Source organism: Rousettus aegyptiacus, unplaced genomic scaffold (assembly GCF_014176215.1).
Source record: "Rousettus aegyptiacus isolate mRouAeg1 unplaced genomic scaffold, mRouAeg1.p scaffold_m13_p_5, whole genome shotgun sequence".
NCBI lineage: Eukaryota > Metazoa > Chordata > Mammalia > Chiroptera > Pteropodidae > Rousettus > Rousettus aegyptiacus.
The window spans coordinates 120,462,193-120,481,746 of record NW_023416308.1 but is presented as its reverse complement, the minus strand read 5'-3'; the positions used below and the strand labels follow the sequence as shown (position 1 = coordinate 120,481,746).

The 19,554-nt window shown below is 69.2% G+C and overlaps 2 protein-coding genes across 4 annotated transcripts; both read left to right on the top strand.

Annotated features, from left to right (window-relative positions):
- The first annotated feature begins 141 nt into the window (after positions 1-141).
- On the top strand, positions 142-14,010 carry CD81 (CD81 molecule). 2 transcript variants are annotated; one of them, XM_036221020.1, is made up of 8 exons: positions 142-399; positions 8,838-8,952; positions 10,927-11,024; positions 11,849-11,923; positions 12,165-12,269; positions 12,662-12,763; positions 13,265-13,351; positions 13,433-14,010. In XM_036221020.1, exons 1-8 carry the CDS (start codon positions 334-336, stop codon positions 13,493-13,495), a joined length of 711 nt encoding a protein of 236 aa, XP_036076913.1. In that variant the 5' UTR covers positions 142-333; the 3' UTR covers positions 13,496-14,010. The 2 variants fall into 2 exon arrangements, 1 of the variants encoding a protein (XP_036076913.1); XR_004950911.1 differs by lacking the exons at positions 142-399; positions 10,927-11,024; positions 11,849-11,923; ... (2 more) ...; positions 13,265-13,351; positions 13,433-14,010 and adding an exon at positions 2,543-5,448 and having other exon boundaries at positions 8,838-8,950.
- Positions 14,011-15,666: 1,656 nt separating this feature from the next.
- Positions 15,667-18,658, top strand: TSSC4 (tumor suppressing subtransferable candidate 4). 2 transcript variants are annotated; one of them, XM_016149481.2, is made up of 3 exons: positions 15,667-15,786; positions 17,232-17,367; positions 17,488-18,658. In XM_016149481.2, exon 3 carries the CDS (start codon positions 17,510-17,512, stop codon positions 18,479-18,481), a length of 972 nt encoding a protein of 323 aa, XP_016004967.2. In that variant the 5' UTR covers positions 15,667-15,786; positions 17,232-17,367; positions 17,488-17,509; the 3' UTR covers positions 18,482-18,658. The 2 variants fall into 2 exon arrangements, with proteins under 2 accessions (XP_016004967.2, XP_016004969.2); XM_016149483.2 differs by lacking the exon at positions 15,667-15,786 and adding an exon at positions 15,803-16,247.
- Positions 18,659-19,554: the final 896 nt, after the last annotated feature.

Sequence of the window (19,554 nt, the reverse complement as noted above, 5' to 3'; positions counted from 1 at the left end):
CAAGTCCCGGGAGAGCGCGGGCGACGCGGAGGGGCTGCCGCGCCGGCGGGGGGCTGCGGGGCCCGGGGCGGAGCAGACAGGGGGCGGGGCCTAGGCGCCCTATAAGTAGCGGAGCGGGGCGCGCGCCCGACCAGAAGGCGAGCGCGCAGCGGCGGCGACTACCTAGCGAGTCCCGGCCCAGCCTCCCGCGCCACTCGTCCCTTGCGCCACTAGCCGCTCCGACAGCCCCCGGCCGCCGTCCCGGTCCGCGGCCGCTCACCAGGCCCCCAGGCCCCGCGCCCCGTCGCTCCGCACCGGCCCGCGCCCCGCAGGCCGCCCGCAGCCCGCGCCGCCATGGGGGTGGAGGGCTGCACCAAGTGCATCAAGTACCTGCTCTTCGTCTTCAATTTCGTCTTCTGGGTGAGCCTCGCTGGGCGTGGGGCGGGCCGGGGGCGCCGCGGGGCCCGCAGGCCGCGCCTCGCGCTAGGCCCCGCCGAGGGGGCGCCGCCGGGCTGCCAAGTTGCGGGGCCACCTGTGCGCGCCCGGCGCGGGGCGGAGGGGGCGTCCTGGGCGGGCAGGCCGCGATGGTGGGGGTCGTCCGGGGCGCTGCGCCCCTCGACCGCGGGCCTGGGGGCTGCGAGCCAGATTTGGGGGCCTGTGGGCGCTGGGGCCCCGAGCCCCGCGGCCGGGCGGTAGCTTTTGGCGAACTCTGGTCCGTTGCCGCTTGGTGATGCTGGCGGCGCGGGTGGGCGCGGGCCTTGTCCCGGGTGTGCGCCCCTCGCCTGGCTGCTGCATCTGGGACCACGCTGCCGTGCGGGGAGGGGGGGGGCTCGGAGGCGGGGCCCACGGTGTCCCTCCCCTATGAGCTCATCGGGGCCACCGCCCCTGGATGGACAGCCGGGTGGGGGGTGCACACGCTGTCCGAGTCTTGGGGACTGTCCACCCCACTCGTGACTCATCCCAGCTCAAACCCCCCCAGTCAGCTGCCGCCACCCTGGGGATCCTCCTAGGTGTCCCGGCCTGGGGCGGGCAGACCAGAAGAGCACCCATCCGGTGTGGCCATGTGCTGGCCTGCCTGCACTGGGGTGGCTCCGGTTTGGGGGGATCGATCACCCTGCCCTCGTTGCCCAGAGGGAGAGTCCAGCCCAGCCTGGCCCCGGGGGTGGCGGAGGCCTGGAGGGGTGTGGGGCGGGGTCAGGCCCGGGCAGGGGTACAGACCTGCTGTCCCTGAGCTCGGGGGCTCGGGGCCAGCCTGCGGCACCCGCTTGGGAGAGAAGCGGGCACGGGGCGGCCCTCCCCAGCGTCTCCGGCGCGCGGCCTGGGCTGCGGCCTCCGACCCAGGGAGCTTTTGCTTTTGTTTCCACTTCCTGTGGATCTCGGAATCGGCAGCGGGGCGGGGGGGGGGGGGGGACAGAAAGTGCGGGGGCCGCAGGAGCCCCGCGCAGGGCCGGTCCCCGGGGCAGGGCTGGGGGGGGGCCTGCTCCCAGGCCCCTCCGCGCTGTCGCGCCACGGGGGACACATGCTTGCGGCTGCCTGGTGTACTTCCCCAGTGGACACACGACAGCAAACTTTTAAAATGGCCCCCGGAGCAAGTCCGTGGGCTGGGGACACCTGCCTCCCCCCTGGATGGACAGGACGCCAGGGCAAAGCTCGGACAGGGCAGGGTTTGGGGTGAGGAGGACGGGGACTGGGCTGCACCCCAGCTGAGAGTAGGGTAGGGGTGGCACATCAACCGGGGGGCACCCAGCGGGCACCACCGAGGCCTTTGCCGGAGGCGTGGCGTCCTCGTGGATTTAGCGTTTGCCTGCTTTGGCCGGGCAAGTAGGGGTCAACGGGGCATCCGGACGCCCATCTGCTGGCCCCTGAGCCTTGCCCCCCACAAGCTGAGCTTGGACGTGGGGGCCAGGAGGGTAGGCAGAGGAAGGGGACTTCCCTAGGAGTGGACTCTTGTCTTGAGGTCAGACTCTTGTCCTGGGGTCGGGTGTCCAGGTGGGCAGGTCCCTCCCACCTGCCCAGCTGGGTAGGTCTGCAGGCCAGGCCCCCCTCCCCCCCTTCACTGGTGGTTGGTGGTTTCCCAGACAGTGAGGGCAGAGGCCCCACACATCCCCAGGGGCCGTTCTGTACTGAAACTTAAGGAAATGGTTCCGAGGCCCCGCCTCTCCTGGCTCCCCTGCTGAGCACGGAGAACTCGCCAGTCCATAGTCTCGAGGTCTCCACTGCAACCCCACCCCCACCCCCACCCCCACCCCCACGCTGCATCCCGCCCTGTGGGAGGGGGCGCGGGGCTGGGGGGCACGCCTGCAGGAGCCCCTCTCTGCACCCCGCTGTCCTGGTCCTCCGCCTCTTTCCCCCCAAAGCGGGGTTCTCCGAATGCTGTCTTCTGGGGTGGTTGTCCTGGGGCCAGGCTCAGGAAGTGGCTGTCTGGCCCGTGGTAGCAGGAAGACCTCGCTGCTTGGCCGGGGCAGGCCAGGCCTTGGGGAGGGGCCCGGCCTGCCTCGCTCGCCGGGCAGCCAGGGGCGGGAGAGGGAGAGGAGGGTGGCAGTGGGGGTCCAGGTGGGGAACTCGTTAAAGTTGTATCTCAGAGCAGAGACGGTGCCAGCCAGGTGGCAGGTCTGTCCGACGGGGTGGGCCGGGGGGCTGCCTGGTAGAGGAGCCGGCACCTGGACTCGCGCCCTGGGGTGGATCAGGAAGAGCAGAGGTCAGCGGGTGACCCGGGGCGGGCCTCAGGCCCGCGTGAGCCCCGCTGTCCTCGTCCACGAAACGTCTGTGAAGCGGGTATGACAATAGCTCTCTCCTCGGGGGCCGGCCAGAGGGCCCTGGAGGTGCCACCGGCCCTGCGGGAGAGCGCTGCCCGGGACTGGCTGGCCCGCCACCTAATGCAGCCGGTGGCTGTCTTCCAGAGGCGAGAACGAGGCTGATTAGAAGCCTCGCTAACTGGCATTTAATTCTCGCGTCCAGACAGCACATGACCGTCTGTCACCGAGAGGTGCTGTCGCCCTGCTTCCGGAGCCGCGATGCGGGCCTGCGGGCTCGGCGCAAGGGGGGCATGTTTGGCACCTCGTTTCGGCAAGTGGGCAACCGTAGTGCCCCCGGTGCCCCCCGGTGTCTGGCCGCCGAGCTCTGGGGAAACGGCCGTTGGGCCGGGCCTGGTAAAGAGGAAGTGTGAGGTCGGCCCCTCCGAGGGCACCTGGGCGGCAGGGCGGGAGTGAGGGGCAGGCCCCGCTCTGGCGCCGACGGGGCCCCCGCCCCCCTCTACCCCCCACGTCTGTTCTGTTCCCAGACTGAGCTCAGGCCGCTCTGTCTCACGTGGCCCCCCTTCCAGGACGGGGGCCGACCAGGCCGTCCCTCCGAGTGCGCTGCCCCCGGCCTGCGGTCCCACACGGGGCAGAAGCTGGGTCACCAGATCGATAAGGCCGAGAGGCCATGAACCCAGGGGAAGGGCAGACGGTCACCTTTGAACCGGCCCCTGGGAGAGGGCCCTGGGGTGGGGGTCGGGGAGAAGGCTAGGTGTTCTGGTTCCGGCCTCGGCCCCCAGGACCCAGGACCCAGGCCAGGCACCCAGCAGGGCTGGGTGATTTTTGGCCCTGATGGCGTCACCTGCCCGGTGGTCGGGACTCTTGGACAGAGACCCAGGCTTGCCTTTGACACCCCTCTGTTTTCTACTTGTCCAGCGGAATGTGGCTCGAGCCAGCACGCTTCTGGAAGCCTCTGGACTTCTCAGTGCCCCCCCCACACACACACACACACGCGCGTACTTCGGGGCCCCACCCCACCTCCCCCTGACGGACCGCAGATGCTGGAGGAGGCCCCGCAGGTGGCAGGGGCCGTGCCCAAGGGGCTGGCGGTTGGCTGTCCCCCTTCCCAGCTGCCGTCAGCACCTGGCTGCAGGGCTCCTAGGACCGTGCAGGGAGGGCCGAGAGCCAGGCAGACGAGGGGTCCTCACGGCATGGACGCGTGGGGAGCAGGGGGGTGGCCGACACCCCCCCGGCGGCTGGCGCTGCCACACAGGAGTCTCCTGCATGGACGGCGCCAGGCCCAGGCCAGCCCCGGGGGGAGGGCTGACCGCGCCCCGGAACCGGCCTTGCCTGAGCCGTCCCCCGTGGGTGGCATGGAGACCGCCAGCTCCCAGCGGTGGGCGTGGACATTCAGGCCAGGACGCCGGGGTGCAGCTGGGGAGCAGGAGCAAGCACCCCAGGCCGCCCACCTTCCCGGGTCTCCAGTCCAGGGGGCTCGTGCGGGGGCCTCCTGGGGTTTGGGAACTGCTGACCACAGCCCCGCCCCGTCCGCGGGGGCTCACACTCCACCCCCCAGGGGCTCTGCTTGCCTGCCCGGGGACAGACAGACGGCCTTTTCCTCTGTGCTCAGGGCGACAGCAGCACCAGCTCGCACGGAGTAGCCGTCCCCTGTGCCACAGGCGCCGGGCTGCAGTGCACCGTTCGCCTCCCGCTGGGGCCAGGCCCACTGGGGTGACAAGGGCACCGAGGCTCCCAGGCGACCACACGAGGCCGCAGTGGGGGCAGGCTGGACGCCGCAGGGGTTCACAGCCCAGGGCCGCTGGCTGCGGGCAGGTTCCGGCCCTCGGCCAGCCAGCACCGGGGGGCCTTGCCATGCTCTGGCCAGAGCCACCTCGACCTGCCCTGGGGCCCTCCACCCACCCTGCCTGAGCCCACCCACCTCCTGTCTCGCCCCCCGGTGGCTGTCTGGCCCACCCAGCTCATCCTTGGTGGACGCGCGTGGCCCTCTGCCATTCTCTGGCAGGTCACTGGGTTCTCGGTATCTGCAGGGGCCAAGGGGGCAGAAAGGGGCTTCCCGCAGACGGCCTCCTCTGGCCAGTGGCGTGGGTTTGGGGTTGGGGAGCAGGCCACGCCCTGGCCCCCCTGCCCGGGGTAGGGGGGCGGCAGGCTCAGCATCCGGCCCGGAAGCAGCCTGGCCCTCGGCGGCCCAGGTCTACTGCACTGCGCCCTGAGAGGTGGCCGGCCACCCTGGGGCCTGCGCTGTCCTCCTCAGGGCAGAGGGGCCGTGTGTCCCCCGCCGAGGACATCCAGCAGGGCCAGTGTCCTCCTTGCCGCTCACCAGCTATTTTTAGATGTCTTGCCAGGCAGCTTCCTGAGGTCAAGGGGCCGAGAAAGGCTTCCGCTGGCCACAGGGGTGGGGGTCCCTGCCTTCCCTCCGCACCTCCTTCCTGCCCTGAGGCCTCAGCAGGGGCCCGGAGGCAGTTCCTGTCCCCAGGAAGGCCCGCGATGGGCCCCGTCCCCTTGCGCTGTGGGGAGGCGAGAGCCTGCAGAGACCCGGTTCCTCCCCCTGCACCGACCTCCCCGCCGCACCCGTCCCGGAAGCCTCGTCCCCCGTGTAGCACAGTGTCTCTAGGGGATCACCTGCCTGACTTCCTGCCTCTGGCCTTCCCCGCCCGGGGCACAGTCCCCAGGCTCCCAGGGCCCCCCAGTTGCCAAGCCGGGCCAGCCCTTAAGGGTGCGTGAGATGGTGAGCTCGGGTCAGGGGGTGCAGCCTGCACAGAGCCGAGGCCCCTTGGCGTGGCTTCCGCCGGGCAGCCCCCCTGGGTTACGATGGGGCGGCCCTCTGAGGGCGCTGGCTGGAGAGCAGCCCGCACGGAGCCCGTCAGTGCGGGGGCCGTGGGCCTTGTGGCCTGTGGAATGCGTGGGCAGGACGTGGGGGGCCCTGGGCCGGCCCGCGGGGGTGGGGAGGGGTGGGGAGGCCCCAGGCTGGCGGGGCAGCCGCCCCCAGCCGCCTCTGGGAAATGGCGGCCAGCCCGGGCGGGCGCCCAGCGCCCTTGGCCAGAGTCGCTGTTTACTAATTCTCAGAAAGGAGGAAGAACGTGGCAGACGCGGAGACTCCCCCGTGGGGCCGTGGGCGGCCGGCGGCTCCCTGCGCGGGGGCGTCTCGGGTGGCAGCGGTGCCCTCCGGCGAGGCGCCTCGCGGGCCCTCGGGCCCTGCTGCCGGGCCGGGGCCGGGGCCGGGGCCGCACCCGAGGAGCCCGGCGGAGGCCCCGCTGGCCGGCAGGAGGCCGGGGCACACCGCTGTTGCCCCGGGTCGCGGACGGGCACGTCGAGGCTCCAGGGCGTGCCGGGTGGGCTCGGGGCGGCCTGGCTGCCGGAGTCTCCGGGCCCTGCCCGGTGGCCCTGTGACGTGCCGTCCGCGGGCGCTGGGCGCTGCGGTGCAGTGACCAGGCGTGCGTCCTCGGTCCGCGGGCAGGACCGCGGTGTCGCGGGCGCCGGCCACTGCCACCAGGAAGGCGGCGTGGGCCTCGGGCGCGCAGGGGGAGCAGGCACCGCCAGAGGCCTCGCTCGGACGCGCCGGCGGCCGGCGTTCGGGTGCGGCTGAGAGGAGCCTCGCCGGGCATGACCGGCCTGTGGCTGCCGGGCCTGGTCGGGTAGGTTGACACCCGTCGACGCTGGCGGGACCACCAGTGCCCTCGGGACAGGGGACACGGCCGTCACCTTGCGCGTGTCCCCGGGCCCCGCGGTGCCTCCCGCGCCCTGCACTCCTGTCCCAGGCGCGTGTCCCCGGGCCCCGCAGTGCCCCCCGCGCCCCGCGCCCCCGTCCCAGGCCCCACCGGCCTCTCTCCCGTCGCTGCCCGTGATTTGCATCTTCTGCGTCTGTTTAAGTGAGACCGGAAGGTGTCCTCGGTGTTTGCCGGGGCGAGGCTGCGGCCGGCCCGGTGTTGCCTCGGCGACTGTCTCGCTGGGAGGGTCCCTCGGGGCGGTCGCACCCCGGCTCGCTTTGTTCGTCTCTCTGGTCCCCAGCCAAAGCACACCTGGGGCGCTCTCAGTGCGGGGCTGCGGGAACCCCGGGGACGGGGCTCGGGGCTCGGGGTGGACACCGCCGTCCTCCCCCGTGGGGAGGAGCCTGGGGGGCAGGTGGAGGTTTCACTTCCAGACGCCCCCCTCCCCGGCCCCTGGGGGTCCCCCGTTGGCGGGCTCACTGCGGCCCCTTTCCGGGGTGCGGGCATCCCCCACAGCTCGGGCCGCGGGGCGACCCCGAGTGTCTGTGCGCCTCCCAGCCGAAGCGCCTGTCACATCTGTGCTCCATCGGGAAACTCGTGTCCTTTGTCCTGGAGTCTGGGGAGTTCTCCGCAGACTTTGGGTGCCGTCCTTTCGCAGCCACCTAAGCCCAAGTCGGGGCTCGCCTTCCGAGTCACGCCATTCCGGGGACCCAGCCCTACCCTCCGGGATCAAGGACGGGGTCACGGGCAGAGGTGTGGGCCCAGGCAGGAGCACCCCACTCCCCGGCCGCCCTTCCCGTGCACCCCGGGCTGCTCTGTGCTGGACCTGGAATGACGGGGGGCTGGGTAGGAGCCACGCTGTCCTCTGCCCTAGAGGCGGGACCCCAGTGGGTTAGCTGCCAGAGTTCGGGGGGGGGCCGAGGGGGCCTGGAGGAGTCAGACCCAAAAGCCCTTCTCTTCCTAGACAGCAGGGGTGGCATTTCTGCCGGGCCTGTGTGTCCCCAGACAAGCCTGTGCCCTCGGCTCCTGGGGTGAGGGGGCTGCACAGGGAAGATGGGGGTGGTCCCCGCCCAGCCAGCCACTGTCCCATGCCGGCGTCTCCCCCGCCGTGGGTGGGGGCACCGAGGCCCTGGCCTCTGTGACTGCAGAGGGAGGCCCTGGATGGGCGCCCACCCCTCCCCCCCAGTCCTGGGACATCTCACAAAGCCGTCTCTGGACCACAGCTTCAAAACAGAATAAGTGACGTTTTCTAGCCCGAGTTACCATGGCAACCCTCAGCCTCACCACCTCCCTGAGAGCCGCAGATGGCAGCCAGCTCAGGGGACGAGGACTCCGGGGCGCCTGCCCTGCCCCCCGCCTCCGCCTGCTCGTGTCCCACGGCCCCCCAGCCCTCCGCTGGGTGTGACAGGTCCCAGAGAGCAGGGACAGGAAGTCTGGAGCCCAGGGCTCTGTCCTTTGCGGGGCTCACAGGGGCCCGAGTGCCCTGGGAGGGGACGGGGGCCAAGTGGACTGTGGGACCACCAGGGGCAGGAGGGTCCGGAGCCTCGGCTCCGCATGGAGATGGCGGGGGGGGGGGTCCTACTTCCCCCACCCCGGGCTGGGGAACCGAGTGGAACTCTGGGGGACTATACTAGAGGGGGCGGAGGGTGCCGGGTCCTCTGGGGGGACAGCATCCCTTTGGGGGTGGGAGCCGAGCAGCTGCTGGGTGCCAGGGCCCCCACCAGCCAAGCCCCGCACAGCCCGCAGCTCCTCCCACCATCACCACCTGCCTGGGGGCCCTGGGCTGCTCGGGGGCTCTCCTGAGGGGGGTCCTGGTACCGGGGCCTCGAGTCTCACCCCCTGTCAGTCCCCGGGGACGCTCTCCCTGGCCAGGGCCTTGGGGGCAGGTGCCAAACGGTCACCTGGTTTTCTCGGGGTTTGGTGTTCAGTTTCTCGTCCCCTCTGGCCACGGAGCTGTGGCTGTGTGTGGCTCAGCGTCTGGGGGTTCCTGGGGCCGCGGTGGGGTGGCCCGGGCTGCCAGCTTGGGACTATTGGCAGTGCCACCCCCGGAAGGGGGGCCCCGCGTTCCTTGGGGTGCTTGGGGTTCGGTGTGGCCTCCGGCCAGACTTCGCAGGTGGAAACCTGGGCCGCCCGGGTAGAGCCGGGCTGCGGGTAACCAGCAGGTCCGGCCGGGGCGTCGGTGTCCAGGGCACCCGCTGGTCATCCCCGAGGCGTGGTGTCCCCGCACCCTGCCTGTGAGGTAGCGTCCTCACTGGCAGGAGGGTGCCCCACGCCCAGGCCTTCCTGAGACGTCTCAGACACCGGGCCCGCAGAGCAGGTGTCCGCGGGGGACAGCGGTGGGTGGCCCTGGTACCCACCGCTCCCGGCCACTTGTAACCTCCGACCTTTCTCTCCCCAGCTGGCCGGAGGCGTGATCCTGGGTGTGGCCCTGTGGCTCCGCCATGACCCGCAGACCACCAGCATCCTCTACCTGGAGCTCGGGGACAGGCCCGCACCCAACACCTTCTACGTGGGTGAGTGTGAGAGGCACTGGCCCGGGAGCCAGCACGGTGGCCCATCAAGGTGTCTGATCGGAAGCTCAGTGAGGTGCAGACAGGCAGTCAGGGAGGGCTTCCAGGAGGAGGCAGGGCCTGAGCAGGCTTGCTGTGCGCTGTGGTGGGGAGGAGGCCAGCCAGGGACACTGGCCTTGGGCCTGAGGGTGAGACGGTGGGACTAGGTCAGCTTGAGGCCTTGAGAGCCTGGGCGAAGCATAGGGCCTGGGTTCCCCCGGGGCGCCCAGCGCTGGCCTTGGGGCAGGAGCCAGGCTCCCAGGGAACGCTGGAACTGCGGGGCGTGGGGCTTGTCGACACCCCCACATCCCCTGTGGGGGCCACGCAGGTCCGGAGGGCAGCAGCTGGGTGGGGGTGGGGAGCGGTGTCACATGGTAGGTATTTCGAGAGCAGCTCATGGGGAGGGGGCGGGGCTGGATGCCTGAGCCTGGGGGATGCAGACTCAGGCCCCGGGAGGAAGGGTGGGGGCTGGCTGACTCAGGCCACCCCGCAGCCACACCTCGCTGCCTTATTAGGCTGCCTGTCGCCCCAGGGCACCAGCTGCAGCTCCTGGTGCCAGTCAGGAGCCTGCTCCGCCCCCAGGGGTAGTGACCAAGGAGAGCCTTCTGTGCCAGCGGCACCCCGTCCCCTGCGCCCCAGCCACCCCCAGACGGCGGGAGCAGGGCCCGGCCCCTCGGGAGCGCTGCGTGCTGCGTCCGCGTGCCCGCCCTCTAACGTCACGGCCCCTGGGCCAGCTCCTCGTCCAGGTCCCACAGGCCCCCTTAGAGGGCAGAAGCCTGTGGGCCTTCAGGGCTCAGGGCTGGCTGCTGGGGCCACGGCCTGCACTGGCCGCAGAGGTGAGGGCCCCTGTCTTCCCTCCGCACAGAGGCCTCTCCTCCGTGGGGCCCGGAAGGGGTCTGCGTCCCTGCCAGTGCCGCTCGGGGCCCACGCGCACTTGGGGTACATGCTCAGCCGCTGAAGCGGGTGGCTCCACACACCTCCCATCCCACGTGGGGAACCGGGGCCACGGGACAGGGCGCCAGGCTCCTTCCTGCCCCTGGACCTCTGGGCTGGGAGGGGGAGAGAGCTGGGTTCTGGGGAGCTGGACAGCAGTGGAGCCTGTCAGCTCCGGCAGTGCCCAGGGGCCGTGTATTCCCAGGCCCCCCAGGCCGTGGAGCCCTCAACGGCTGGGTCTCGAAGAGCACGTGAGCCTGCCACCCCTAGAGCACACGTGGGGACCACAGTCCCTGAGCCCGCTGCACAGATGTCTGAAGGCTCGGGGTACTCCTGGACCCGCAGGGCCTGTTTCACTCCTCCCGGGGTCCTTGGCGGCCGCCCCCCCACCAGGGGTCCAGGCCAGCAGCAGCCAGGCGTGACCCCGCGTGTCCCATCCCTGTGTCCAGGTGTAGGAGGGGCTGCCGCCTCCCTCCCCATCCACTCTCAGGGCCTGGGGTCCTGGGACGACGGGCTCTGCCGGCAGCAGAGCTGAACCAGGCGATCCGGGACAGTGTCCCCTTCCCGGGGCCGGGCTGCCGGGCCCCGTGGCTGGAGCGACGTCTGCTCGCGGCTCGGGGTGGCGGGAGAGGGGGTGGAGGCGCGCCGGCTTTGTGCCAGGGCCGGGCGGGGGACAGACTGGAGGTCCGTGGCTGCTCTGGCCCCTGGCAGGGGATGGAGGCCTCGGCTGTGCCCAGTGGGATACGGTCCCATGGGGGCGGCCGGGGGGACAGGTGCTCGTCACCAGATGCCACGTCAGGCGGCACGTGGGGCCTGCCCTGGGGAAGCAGTTCCAGCTGCCGGACCACCGGGGAGGTGGGGCGGGGCCCTCGCTGTCCTCCCCAAGGCCTCGGCGGACCCTCCGGCATCCTGGGCGGGGCGTGCGCCCGCGCCGGGGAGCAGGTCTGGGGCGCCAGGCGTCCGTCCCCCCTCCCGGGTACCAAGGCTCCTGTGCTTCCGCTGCAGGCATCTACATTCTCATCGCCGTGGGCGCCGTGATGATGTTCGTGGGATTCCTGGGCTGCTACGGGGCCATCCAGGAATCCCAGTGCCTTCTGGGCACGGTAAGGCCTGGGCCCCGGTGGGCAGCCGTGTCCGGCTTCCCCAGGGGGTGGGAGGACGACCGGACTGGGACCCCGGGTGGCGGCAGCGCTAGGCCAGCGACCGGCCAGCGATGGGTCCCGGGCGCCTCCGCTGCCAGCCTGACCTGGAGGAAGGGTCACGGGCAGCGGGGGACCTCCCCCAGGACGCCGGCTCTCGGTTCCGTGTTTGGTTCTTAAATACCACCGTGATTGACAGCTGCTAGGTCATTTCTAAACTGCAAAGTTACTTTTATTATTTCTTAAAAAATAAGCCACAGATGTAACAGGGACTGAGTCTCATCTGCGTGGCCGAGCTTAAGTGTGCCTGGGCCTGTCCCTACCGACCGCCGCATCCAGGGCCCGGACGGTCCAGGAGGTGTGCGCACTGTGACCCCAGGCCGGGGTGTCCAGTGGGGGACACTGAGGCACACCTCAGTGACCCCTTCCCGTGGGGAGAGGGAGGGAGGGGACCCGGGGGCTGTGCCCTACTGTGCTGTTGACCGCCCAGCCTCTAGCACCCTAACCTCCGTCCTGTCCTGCAGAGCCTGGTCCTGGGCGCACGATGAGAAGGTTGGGCCGAGTCTTATACTCTGGTTCTCTGCTCCCTGCAGCTTCCCCTGCCCCCCAGTTGGACGTGGGTGGGTGGGAACTGCCATCCGCCCCCACACACCCCCTGGTCACGCGGGTGTTTGCGATCTGTGGAAGCCAAGCCCCAAGCCACCCCCACTGGCCCGGGGCCTCGGTCGGCCTCCGGCCTGCTCTGACCTCCTTCTCTGCCCCCCCGCCCACCCCGCGTGCTCCCCCAGTTCTTCACCTGCCTGGTGATCCTCTTTGCCTGCGAAGTGGCCGCTGGCATCTGGGGCTTCGTCAACAAGGACCAGGTGAGCCGGGTGCACAGGGAGGGCCAGACCCCGCTCGGAAGGGAGAAGCACCCGCTGTCGTTTGTGGGGGACAGGCCTTTGGAGCTCCTCCTGGGGCTGGCCTGGTGGGAAGGCCATCTGGAGGAGGGGGTTGGGGGTGGGGCTGGGTCTGTCCTGGACACGACACCGTCCCCGGATAGCCAGGCGAAGGCACATCCCCCGGGGTGGCCCCACTGTGCCTGTGACCATGTGCCTCCCCCAGATCGCCAAGGACGTGAAGCAGTTCTACGATCAGGCCTTGCAGCAGGCCATAGTGGACGACGAGGCCAACAACGCCAAGGCCGTGGTGAAGACCTTCCATGAGACGGTGTGGACCCGGCAGAGCTGGGGGATGGGGAGGGGCAGGGGCGGGGCGCAGCTCGACTGGGCCTGAGTCTGGCCTCAGCCCAGACCTCGGGAGCAGGAGGGGGCACTCGGGCCCCAGCCGCCCTGCTCCTCGGGGAGCATGGGACCCCTCTGCGAGCCTTGAGGGGGCTTTTCGGGGACCTGAGGGTCCCGGCTGGGAGCCACGTGGGCCGGCCGGCTGGCCAGGTGCTGGGCCCTCTGTGCAGCACAGCTGGGCAGGAGGAAGGGACGGAGGGGGGCCCCTGCGGGGACTGTCCCAGTGCCCCCCACCACACTGGGCTGGGGCACCGGTGGGGTGCTGCCCTCGGCCACCTCCCCGTGCGGGCTGACCGTGGGCATGCTGGGTCTTTGCAGCTCAACTGCTGCGGCTCCAACACCCTGACGTCGGTGACCACGTCCGTGTTCAGGAACAGCCTGTGTCCCTCGAGCAGCAATGTCATTGACAACTGGTTTAAGGTGCGTGTAGGGGGGGCAGCCTGCCTGCTCCCCACTCCTCCGCTCGCCTCTGCAGGTCCTGGGTCCCGGCTGCTGAGCGGGCTGCTCAGGGGCTCCGGCAGCCACCGGGAGGGACGCGGCCACACTGAGTTCCCTGGCCCGCGTCAGGGTGCTCTGCCTGGGGCTGAGTTTTGCTGCTGGCCCATGGAGATGGCGAGCCTCTGCCCGGCACCAACGGGGAGCTCCGGGCCAGCAGCCAGTAGGCGTGGAGGGTGACCTCCGGGCTGGCGGCCATCCTGTGCGGCCTAGGGATAAGTGGAGGCGGCCGCATGGTGCACCCCCGTTTGTGCATGTTTTAAAACGTGTGTGAGGTAAACCCAGTAGAGACAGGGCCCTGTTCACGCCTCTCCTGGGGGTGGCCGGGGCTGGGCCCTTCACGCTCTTTCTGCAATGACCCTGGGCTGCCCCACGGCGGGGGCCCCGAGGACTGGCACCCGAGCGCCCGCTGGCCGTGCCCTACAGGCGGACTGCCACCAGAAGATCGACGACCTCTTCTCGGGGAAGCTGTACCTCATCGGCATTGCGGCCATCGTGGTGGCCGTGATCATGGTGAGTAGGTGCGGGCGGGGCGCCCCTCAGGCCCACGGCCCCCGGGTCCTGACAGCCTGCCTGCCCGTCCCCTCCCTGCAGATCTTCGAGATGATCCTGAGCATGGTGCTCTGCTGTGGCATCCGCAACAGCTCCGTGTACTGAGGCTCCAGCCGGAGGGGCCCCTGCGGTCCCCAGAGCGACCTGGACGTTTCGGGGAGGGCATATAACCACCTGTGTGTAGACTTTTCTGGTATTACTCTGCTACACGTCTTAGCCTTTTTACTTTTGAGGTTTGTTTTTGTCCTGAAGTTCCCCGTTACCTTTTAGGGCTGATGACACCTGTAGGTGGCGTGCGAGTGGGCCTTGGGGACTGCAGGGCAGGGGCCTCCTCTGCTCTGGGGCCATTCTGGGGCTCTGCCTGCTCAGCCGGCACTCTCCAGGGGGCCAAGAGGGCTTGCCTGTCCAGCTGCCCTCTGCCCCTCCCACCCGCCCGTCCCCATGGGCTGCACAGCTCACGCCTTTTTTAATCCTTGTTCCTCTCCTGCCACCTGTCTCTAGACCTGGGTCTACGAACAGCCTTATGACTTCAACGCACCTGTCCTTTCTAACGCGTCACTTCAATTGTTAATTACACTTTGAAAGTCATTCAATAAAGAAGGAAAAACCAGGCATGCTAACACACCGTCTGATCCCTTCCTGTGCCCACAGCGTCTGCGTCCTGGGGGCGGCCCAAGGGGCAGAGAAGCCTAACGCCGGCGGGCGCTCAGCTCTGCGGACCTCGCTGGGCACAGCTGTGCTGCGATGGGGTCCCCAGGAGCACTGCATGTGGTGAGTGTGTCCATCTGTGGACACCTGTGCCATCCGCAGCAGCCTCCACCCAGCCTGCCACCCCTACTCGTGCACCATGGCCCAGAGGGGGGCAGGGACTGTGATCTAGGGTGTGCTTGGGGGGGTCAGCAAGACCCCTTCCTCCGGAGGGACAGCTCCATAGCAGATAGATGCACAGCCCCCTCCCTAGTGTCTGAGGCGCTTCCCGCTGCCTGCTTGTAAATGTTCCTTCAAGAAGCTGACTGTGGCCAAGATGCATGTGGCAGGAGCTGGAGAGGAAGGTCTCAGCCACCTCCTGGGGACCCCACCGTAGTGGACCGAGGCCTGGCCATCTCTTGCCATCAGGCTGCTCTTCCCAGAGGGAACTACCTACCAGTGGTGTGACCATGAGCCTCAGGCGGGCACCGACCTGTGTGCTCCTTACATTGATCCCTTGAGGCCGTGAGGGCCTGGCTGGGGGTTCATGTCAGGGACCCCCTCCTGGCAGCCGCCTTGGGGGCTCATTGTGGAAACTAACCCAGCCCCGAACTGGGTGTGGGGGGGTCACGGGGTCTGAGCCCGCGTGCCCCTCCACAGCCTGTGCCAGGGCAGGTGGGAGAACAGGGCCGTCCAAGGGGCTCCCTCCTCTGATCCCTCCTCCACTGTGCTCAAGGCCCCAGGGGCATTCTGACGGAGGTGTGGGCGTTACCTGCAAGCCGCCACCGGACACTAGGGACCGTGACACTAGGGACCGAGTGCTTGGGGTGAGATGGAGGCAGGCGGAGCCTTAGGAATGAGCTGTGCCGAGGTTGCATGGAAGAACAGGCCCTGTTCCCTCTGGACTTCTGGGCGGGGTGCGGGGCCTGAACCTCAGATTCCCGGGGCACACCGGGACAGCAGCCCCAGAAGCGGGAGCGAGGTCCGGCTGTCCAGCAGGCAGAGGGCGGAGGCAACTCGACCTTGTGGGGCGTGAAGCAGCCCATCCTGGCAAAGGCACTGGGACGTGCAGCCTGTCCAGGGGCGACCAGGACCTGTCCTCCACTTCCGGGCAGCAGTGACCAGCTCTCGGCCGGTGAGGCCAGGTCGCCACTCCCAGGCGGGCTGAGCCCGGCGGCCGGCTGGCCCTGACAAACTCGGAGGCTGAGACGAACACTCCACCTGGGTTCCCCGCCAACCCCCGCCGCTCCCAGGGCCCGCGAGGGGCGCGGCCGGCCGCTTCCGGCCAGGACCGGAGGTTCCTGTGAGCCGCGCCATGGTCCCCGCGCTCTACGACGCACTTCCGGCCCGAGGGGTCCGCTGTCCTCATGGCTTTCGGCAGGGGGCGCTGGGGCCTCGGCTACGCAGCGCTGGTCGTTAGCCCTCGCGCATTCTGGGAGTCGCAGTCCTGCTTCCCCGCCTCCTCTAGGGAATCAATTCCGGGGTCTTTTCGCGAAGGAGTGCCGTCATTTCCGGGTAAGGGAGGCTAAGAAGGGGGCGCATGCGCGAAGACTACGCACCCTTACAGGCCTCGGGCGTAGCGTCCCGGTGCCTTGTGGGAGATGTAGTGCTTCAGGCGCGGAGGCCCCGGCGCTCGGCTGGCGGAGGACTCGGTTTCCCAGAAGGCGGAGCGCAGCGCAAGATGGAGGCGGCCAGGCCGCGGTGAGCCGGTAGGTTGTGGTGAGCCGGGACTCAGGGAGGCTTTAGTCCGCAGTCCGCTGCCTCGAGCCCGGAGACCCCGACGTGCTACGTGTCTCCCATGCCTCGAGACCTGGCCTTTGGGACTCCGAGTCTCATGGGGCGCGGACCGTGGCCCACCCAGCCCGACTGGGCCCGCGGGACCCAGACCCCCGACAGGGAGAGCCGTCTGCGCACACACAGGGGAGAAAGTCCAGGGTGTGCCTCCAAGACGGAAAGAGTCCCGCTCCCTAGGACCTGGCCTGCCCGGACTCGGGCCCTCAGAGACCCCGCCCCCGAGCCCCCCAGGCCCCCAGCGTGGACTCAAGTCTGCCCTCCAGTGAGCTCACGAAGTTCACAGAAGTCCATTAACAGACATCAGGATCCCCGCCCTTGGGGCTCGAGCCCTATCTCCCCCCAGTGTCCCCAGCGGACTGCAGCGTGAATTTGAGACGTAGGTGTCTGCTTGGAACTCCAGCTTTGCCTGCAAGATACTGCGTGACGCGCAGATTATCTCCCTCGCTGGCCCTGCCAGCTCTCGAGCACACACTGCGGGGCGCACCCCGTACCCCGCTTTCTCTCCTGAAGGTGTACTTCATTTGGGTCGTGGTGCCCCAGAGGAATGGAGATCTCGCCTGTGTTGGACCTGATGCAGGGCACTCAGACACCTTTCTCGTTCTGCGGGCCCAGCCCCGGGAGGCGGGGTGCACCTGCAGTGGGCCACCTAGGGCGAGGGAGGCTGGGCGTGCGGGAAGGAGCTGGTGGACGGACGCAGAAGGGTGAAGCTGTGCTGCCCCCTGCGTCTGGGGACACAGGCTGTCGAGTGCCTGGCCACACTTGCCCACTAATCGGGTGCCCGCAGCACTTCTCTGCTCAGCTGGGAGGGTGCGGGGAGTGTGGAGCGTTGCAGGAGAAATGAGCCCCTGCGAGTTGCTCCAGGAGCTGCAGGGACTTGCTTCCACCCGACGGAGCTGATCCGGGTGGTCACTGACACCCCGTTTCTGAGAGCGTGACCCTCAGAGGCCAAGGACTTGGCTGCCAACCCCTCCGGAGCTCCCAGGTCAGCTCTCAGCAAACAGGACAGACCCAGCCACAGCCCAGGCAGGTGCCCCCGGCATCGTGGGGTCCTCACAGCGTGCCCCAGTTTATACATGACCTCACCTGGCCGGGGTGGTAGTGTGGAAGACAGGCTGTTTTTGGCCCTGGGTTCAAGCCCAGGCGGATGCTCACTACCAGAAGCCCTACCAGCAGGCCCCTTAGCCTCTTGAGCTAGACTTAGCCAGAGAGGGTTGTTGGATGGAATGAGGTGAGGTGCAAAGGACGGGCTCCCGAGCCTGGCCTGGGCCGGAGGCTCCGTAAACCCAGGCCCACCCCGGGGTCTCGGCAGCACTTCTGCATGTTCCCTGTCTGGGCTGATGGTCCGCTCCTCCTCCCTCAGCCACAGCCAGGCAGCTGCACGGAGCCATGCCTGCAGGACTTCTGCGCTGAGGCCTCAGCCCATGCCTTTGGCCACCTGTGCCCGCGCTGCACCTGCCAGCACTCCGGTGTCAGGAGAGGCACCCAGCGGACAGGAGGTAAGAGGAGGGCTTTGGGGAGAGAGTGGGATCCCAGGGCCACACATGGGTCTGCAGGTGAAGCCCGTTTTAAATGCGTGCTGTGCTCAGAAACAAATTTCCTGGGCTGTTTTGGTCTAGGAGTGGTGTGGCCAGAGGACACATGGCTGAGGTGGGGGCTGGCGAGCCCTCCCCTGTCCTGGAGGCTGAGCAAGGGACAGAGGATGACACCCTGCCTTCCGACACCATCTCCCTCAGTGACTCGGATTCCGACCTCAGCCTGGCGGGCAGTGCCGAGGTGGAAGCTCTGTCTCCGGCGGAGGACCAGGAGGACTCTGGCCCCGATGAGCCCCCCTCGCCTCTCAGGGGCCTCCCTGCAGCCGCGAGCCAGCCCTTCCGCTTGCGGGGCACAAGCTCCACCTTCTCCCAGCGCAGCAGCAGCATCTTCGACTGCCTGGAGGGGGCAGCCAGGCGGGCCCCCCGCTCCGGGGCCCACACTGGTCTAGGGGACAGTGGGGCTTTCAAGCAGCCCCTGGCGCCCTCAACCCAGCTTCCACGGGAGGGCCTGGGGAGGGCCAGTCAGAGCCCTGTGCCCCCAAGGGTCCCCCCCATCCCCGACTACGTGGCCCACCCTGAGCGCTGGACCAAGTACAGCCTGGGGGACGTGGCCGAGGCCACCGAGCAGAGCAACCAGGCCGCTGCCCTGGCCTTCCTGGGTTCCCGGAGCCTGGCTGCGCCCCGTGACTGCGTGTCCTCCTTCAACCAGGGCCCCTCCAGCTGCGGCGAGGGGAGAGTCATCTTCACCAAACCGACCCGAGTGGGTGAGGCCCGGCCAGAGAGGAAGAGGGTCCTGGGGAAGGCAGGAGAGCCAGGCGGGGCCGAGGGGCCTGTGGAGCTGGCCCACCTGGCCGGGCCCGGGAGCCTGGAAGCCGAGGAGCAGAGCAGCCCGCGTGGGGGCCTGCGGGAGGTGGGCACTCCCGAGGGAGCCACCGTCGCTGGGTCAGCGGCAGGCCCCCCAGGAGTGGAGACGGTTGGCTTCCATGGTAGCAGGAAGCGAAGTAGGGACCACATCCGGAACAAGAGTGGCAGCCCTGAGGCCCCAGGTGCAGGATCTGACCACAGAGACTGCCCGTGACTTTTGGAGCCCCACCCCCTGGGAAGGGAGCTGGAGGGCTGCCTGTAGGTGGCGCCAGGGGCTCTGGCCTGTGCTCAGGCAGTGGTCTCTGGAACAGAGACCTTGCCTGGGGTGTGGGCCCCATGTGGGTGCACTGGGTGCCTGCAGCGGGACAGTAAAGTTTTGGGTATTCTTCAGGCTCGTGTGTCTGTGTAGGCCCCCACCTCCTAGGACCCGTGTGGCTGGAGCCTGCTCTGCCCAGCGACCGCCCATTCCCACGCGAGCCGACCCAACCCAGGGTCGGGCTTGGAGAGTTTTTAAATCGCCACGTGTGTTCATCAGTGGCAGTCGCCCCAGAAGGACTGAGGTGACCCCTCCTTGGTTCAGAGCAGGAGGCGGAGAGGACCTGGGCTCCTCTAGGGCGGGCGCGCAGCCTCGGGCCTCCAGCCTGTGCTCCAGAAGTTCGCAGACCGCGGGGCAGGCGGTGGGGCGGTTGATGAGCTCAGTCGAAGGCCCGAATGTGGATGGGGGTGGGGACAGGCCAGCCGGGCAGCGTCGCCCCTCAGCTTTGTCTCAAGCTACGTGTGAGGATGCACAGTGCCCTGGGATGGTACCACCAGGACTGCTGAGTTCTGTGCAGAGGCGTTGCTGGTGCGGTGAGCCCAGCAGCAGGGGAAGGTGGCTGGGAGCCGTCACGGTGCTCAGTGACTGGCCTCAGGACTAGGGGGAGTGAGTTGGCCAGCCTGCGGGGCGGCCCTGGCCTGGTCCTGCCTTTCCTGTGTCTGCTCCGGGTCTCCGGGCCCCTAAGGGAAGGAGGGCCTTACCCAGCTGGTCACTCGGCCGAGCTGGGGGCGCACAGGTGCCTGGACCCCAACCCCACAGAGCAAGTGAGCTGTCTCTCCCGCCGTGTGCTTTACTGACTGGACCCGAACGCCCCCCACCCCCCCTGGGGTCCGCGTTGACGTGCCTGGACCGCGGCCCTCGTGTGGGTGTGCTCTCCAGGCTCCATCTAAGATAAGCCAGCCTTTGGGGGTGGGGGCAGTGTCCAGGGCCGCTTCCCCAGCCCGGACACCATCCAGCGCTCACGCGAGCTG

Excerpts from the sequence above, each read along its gene's own strand:
- CD81 (XM_036221020.1), top strand. The coding sequence starts at position 334 with ATGGGGGTGGAGGGCTGCACCAAGTGCATCAAGTACCTGCTCTTCGTC. Across the intron at positions 400-8,837 it reads TCTTCAATTTCGTCTTCTGG|CTGGCCGGAGGCGTGATCCT; the intron begins GTGAGCCTCGCT and ends TTCTCTCCCCAG. Across the intron at positions 8,953-10,926 it reads ACCCAACACCTTCTACGTGG|GCATCTACATTCTCATCGCC; the intron begins GTGAGTGTGAGA and ends CTTCCGCTGCAG.
- TSSC4 (XM_016149481.2), top strand. The coding sequence starts at position 17,510 with ATGGCTGAGGTGGGGGCTGGCGAGCCCTCCCCTGTCCTGGAGGCTGAG.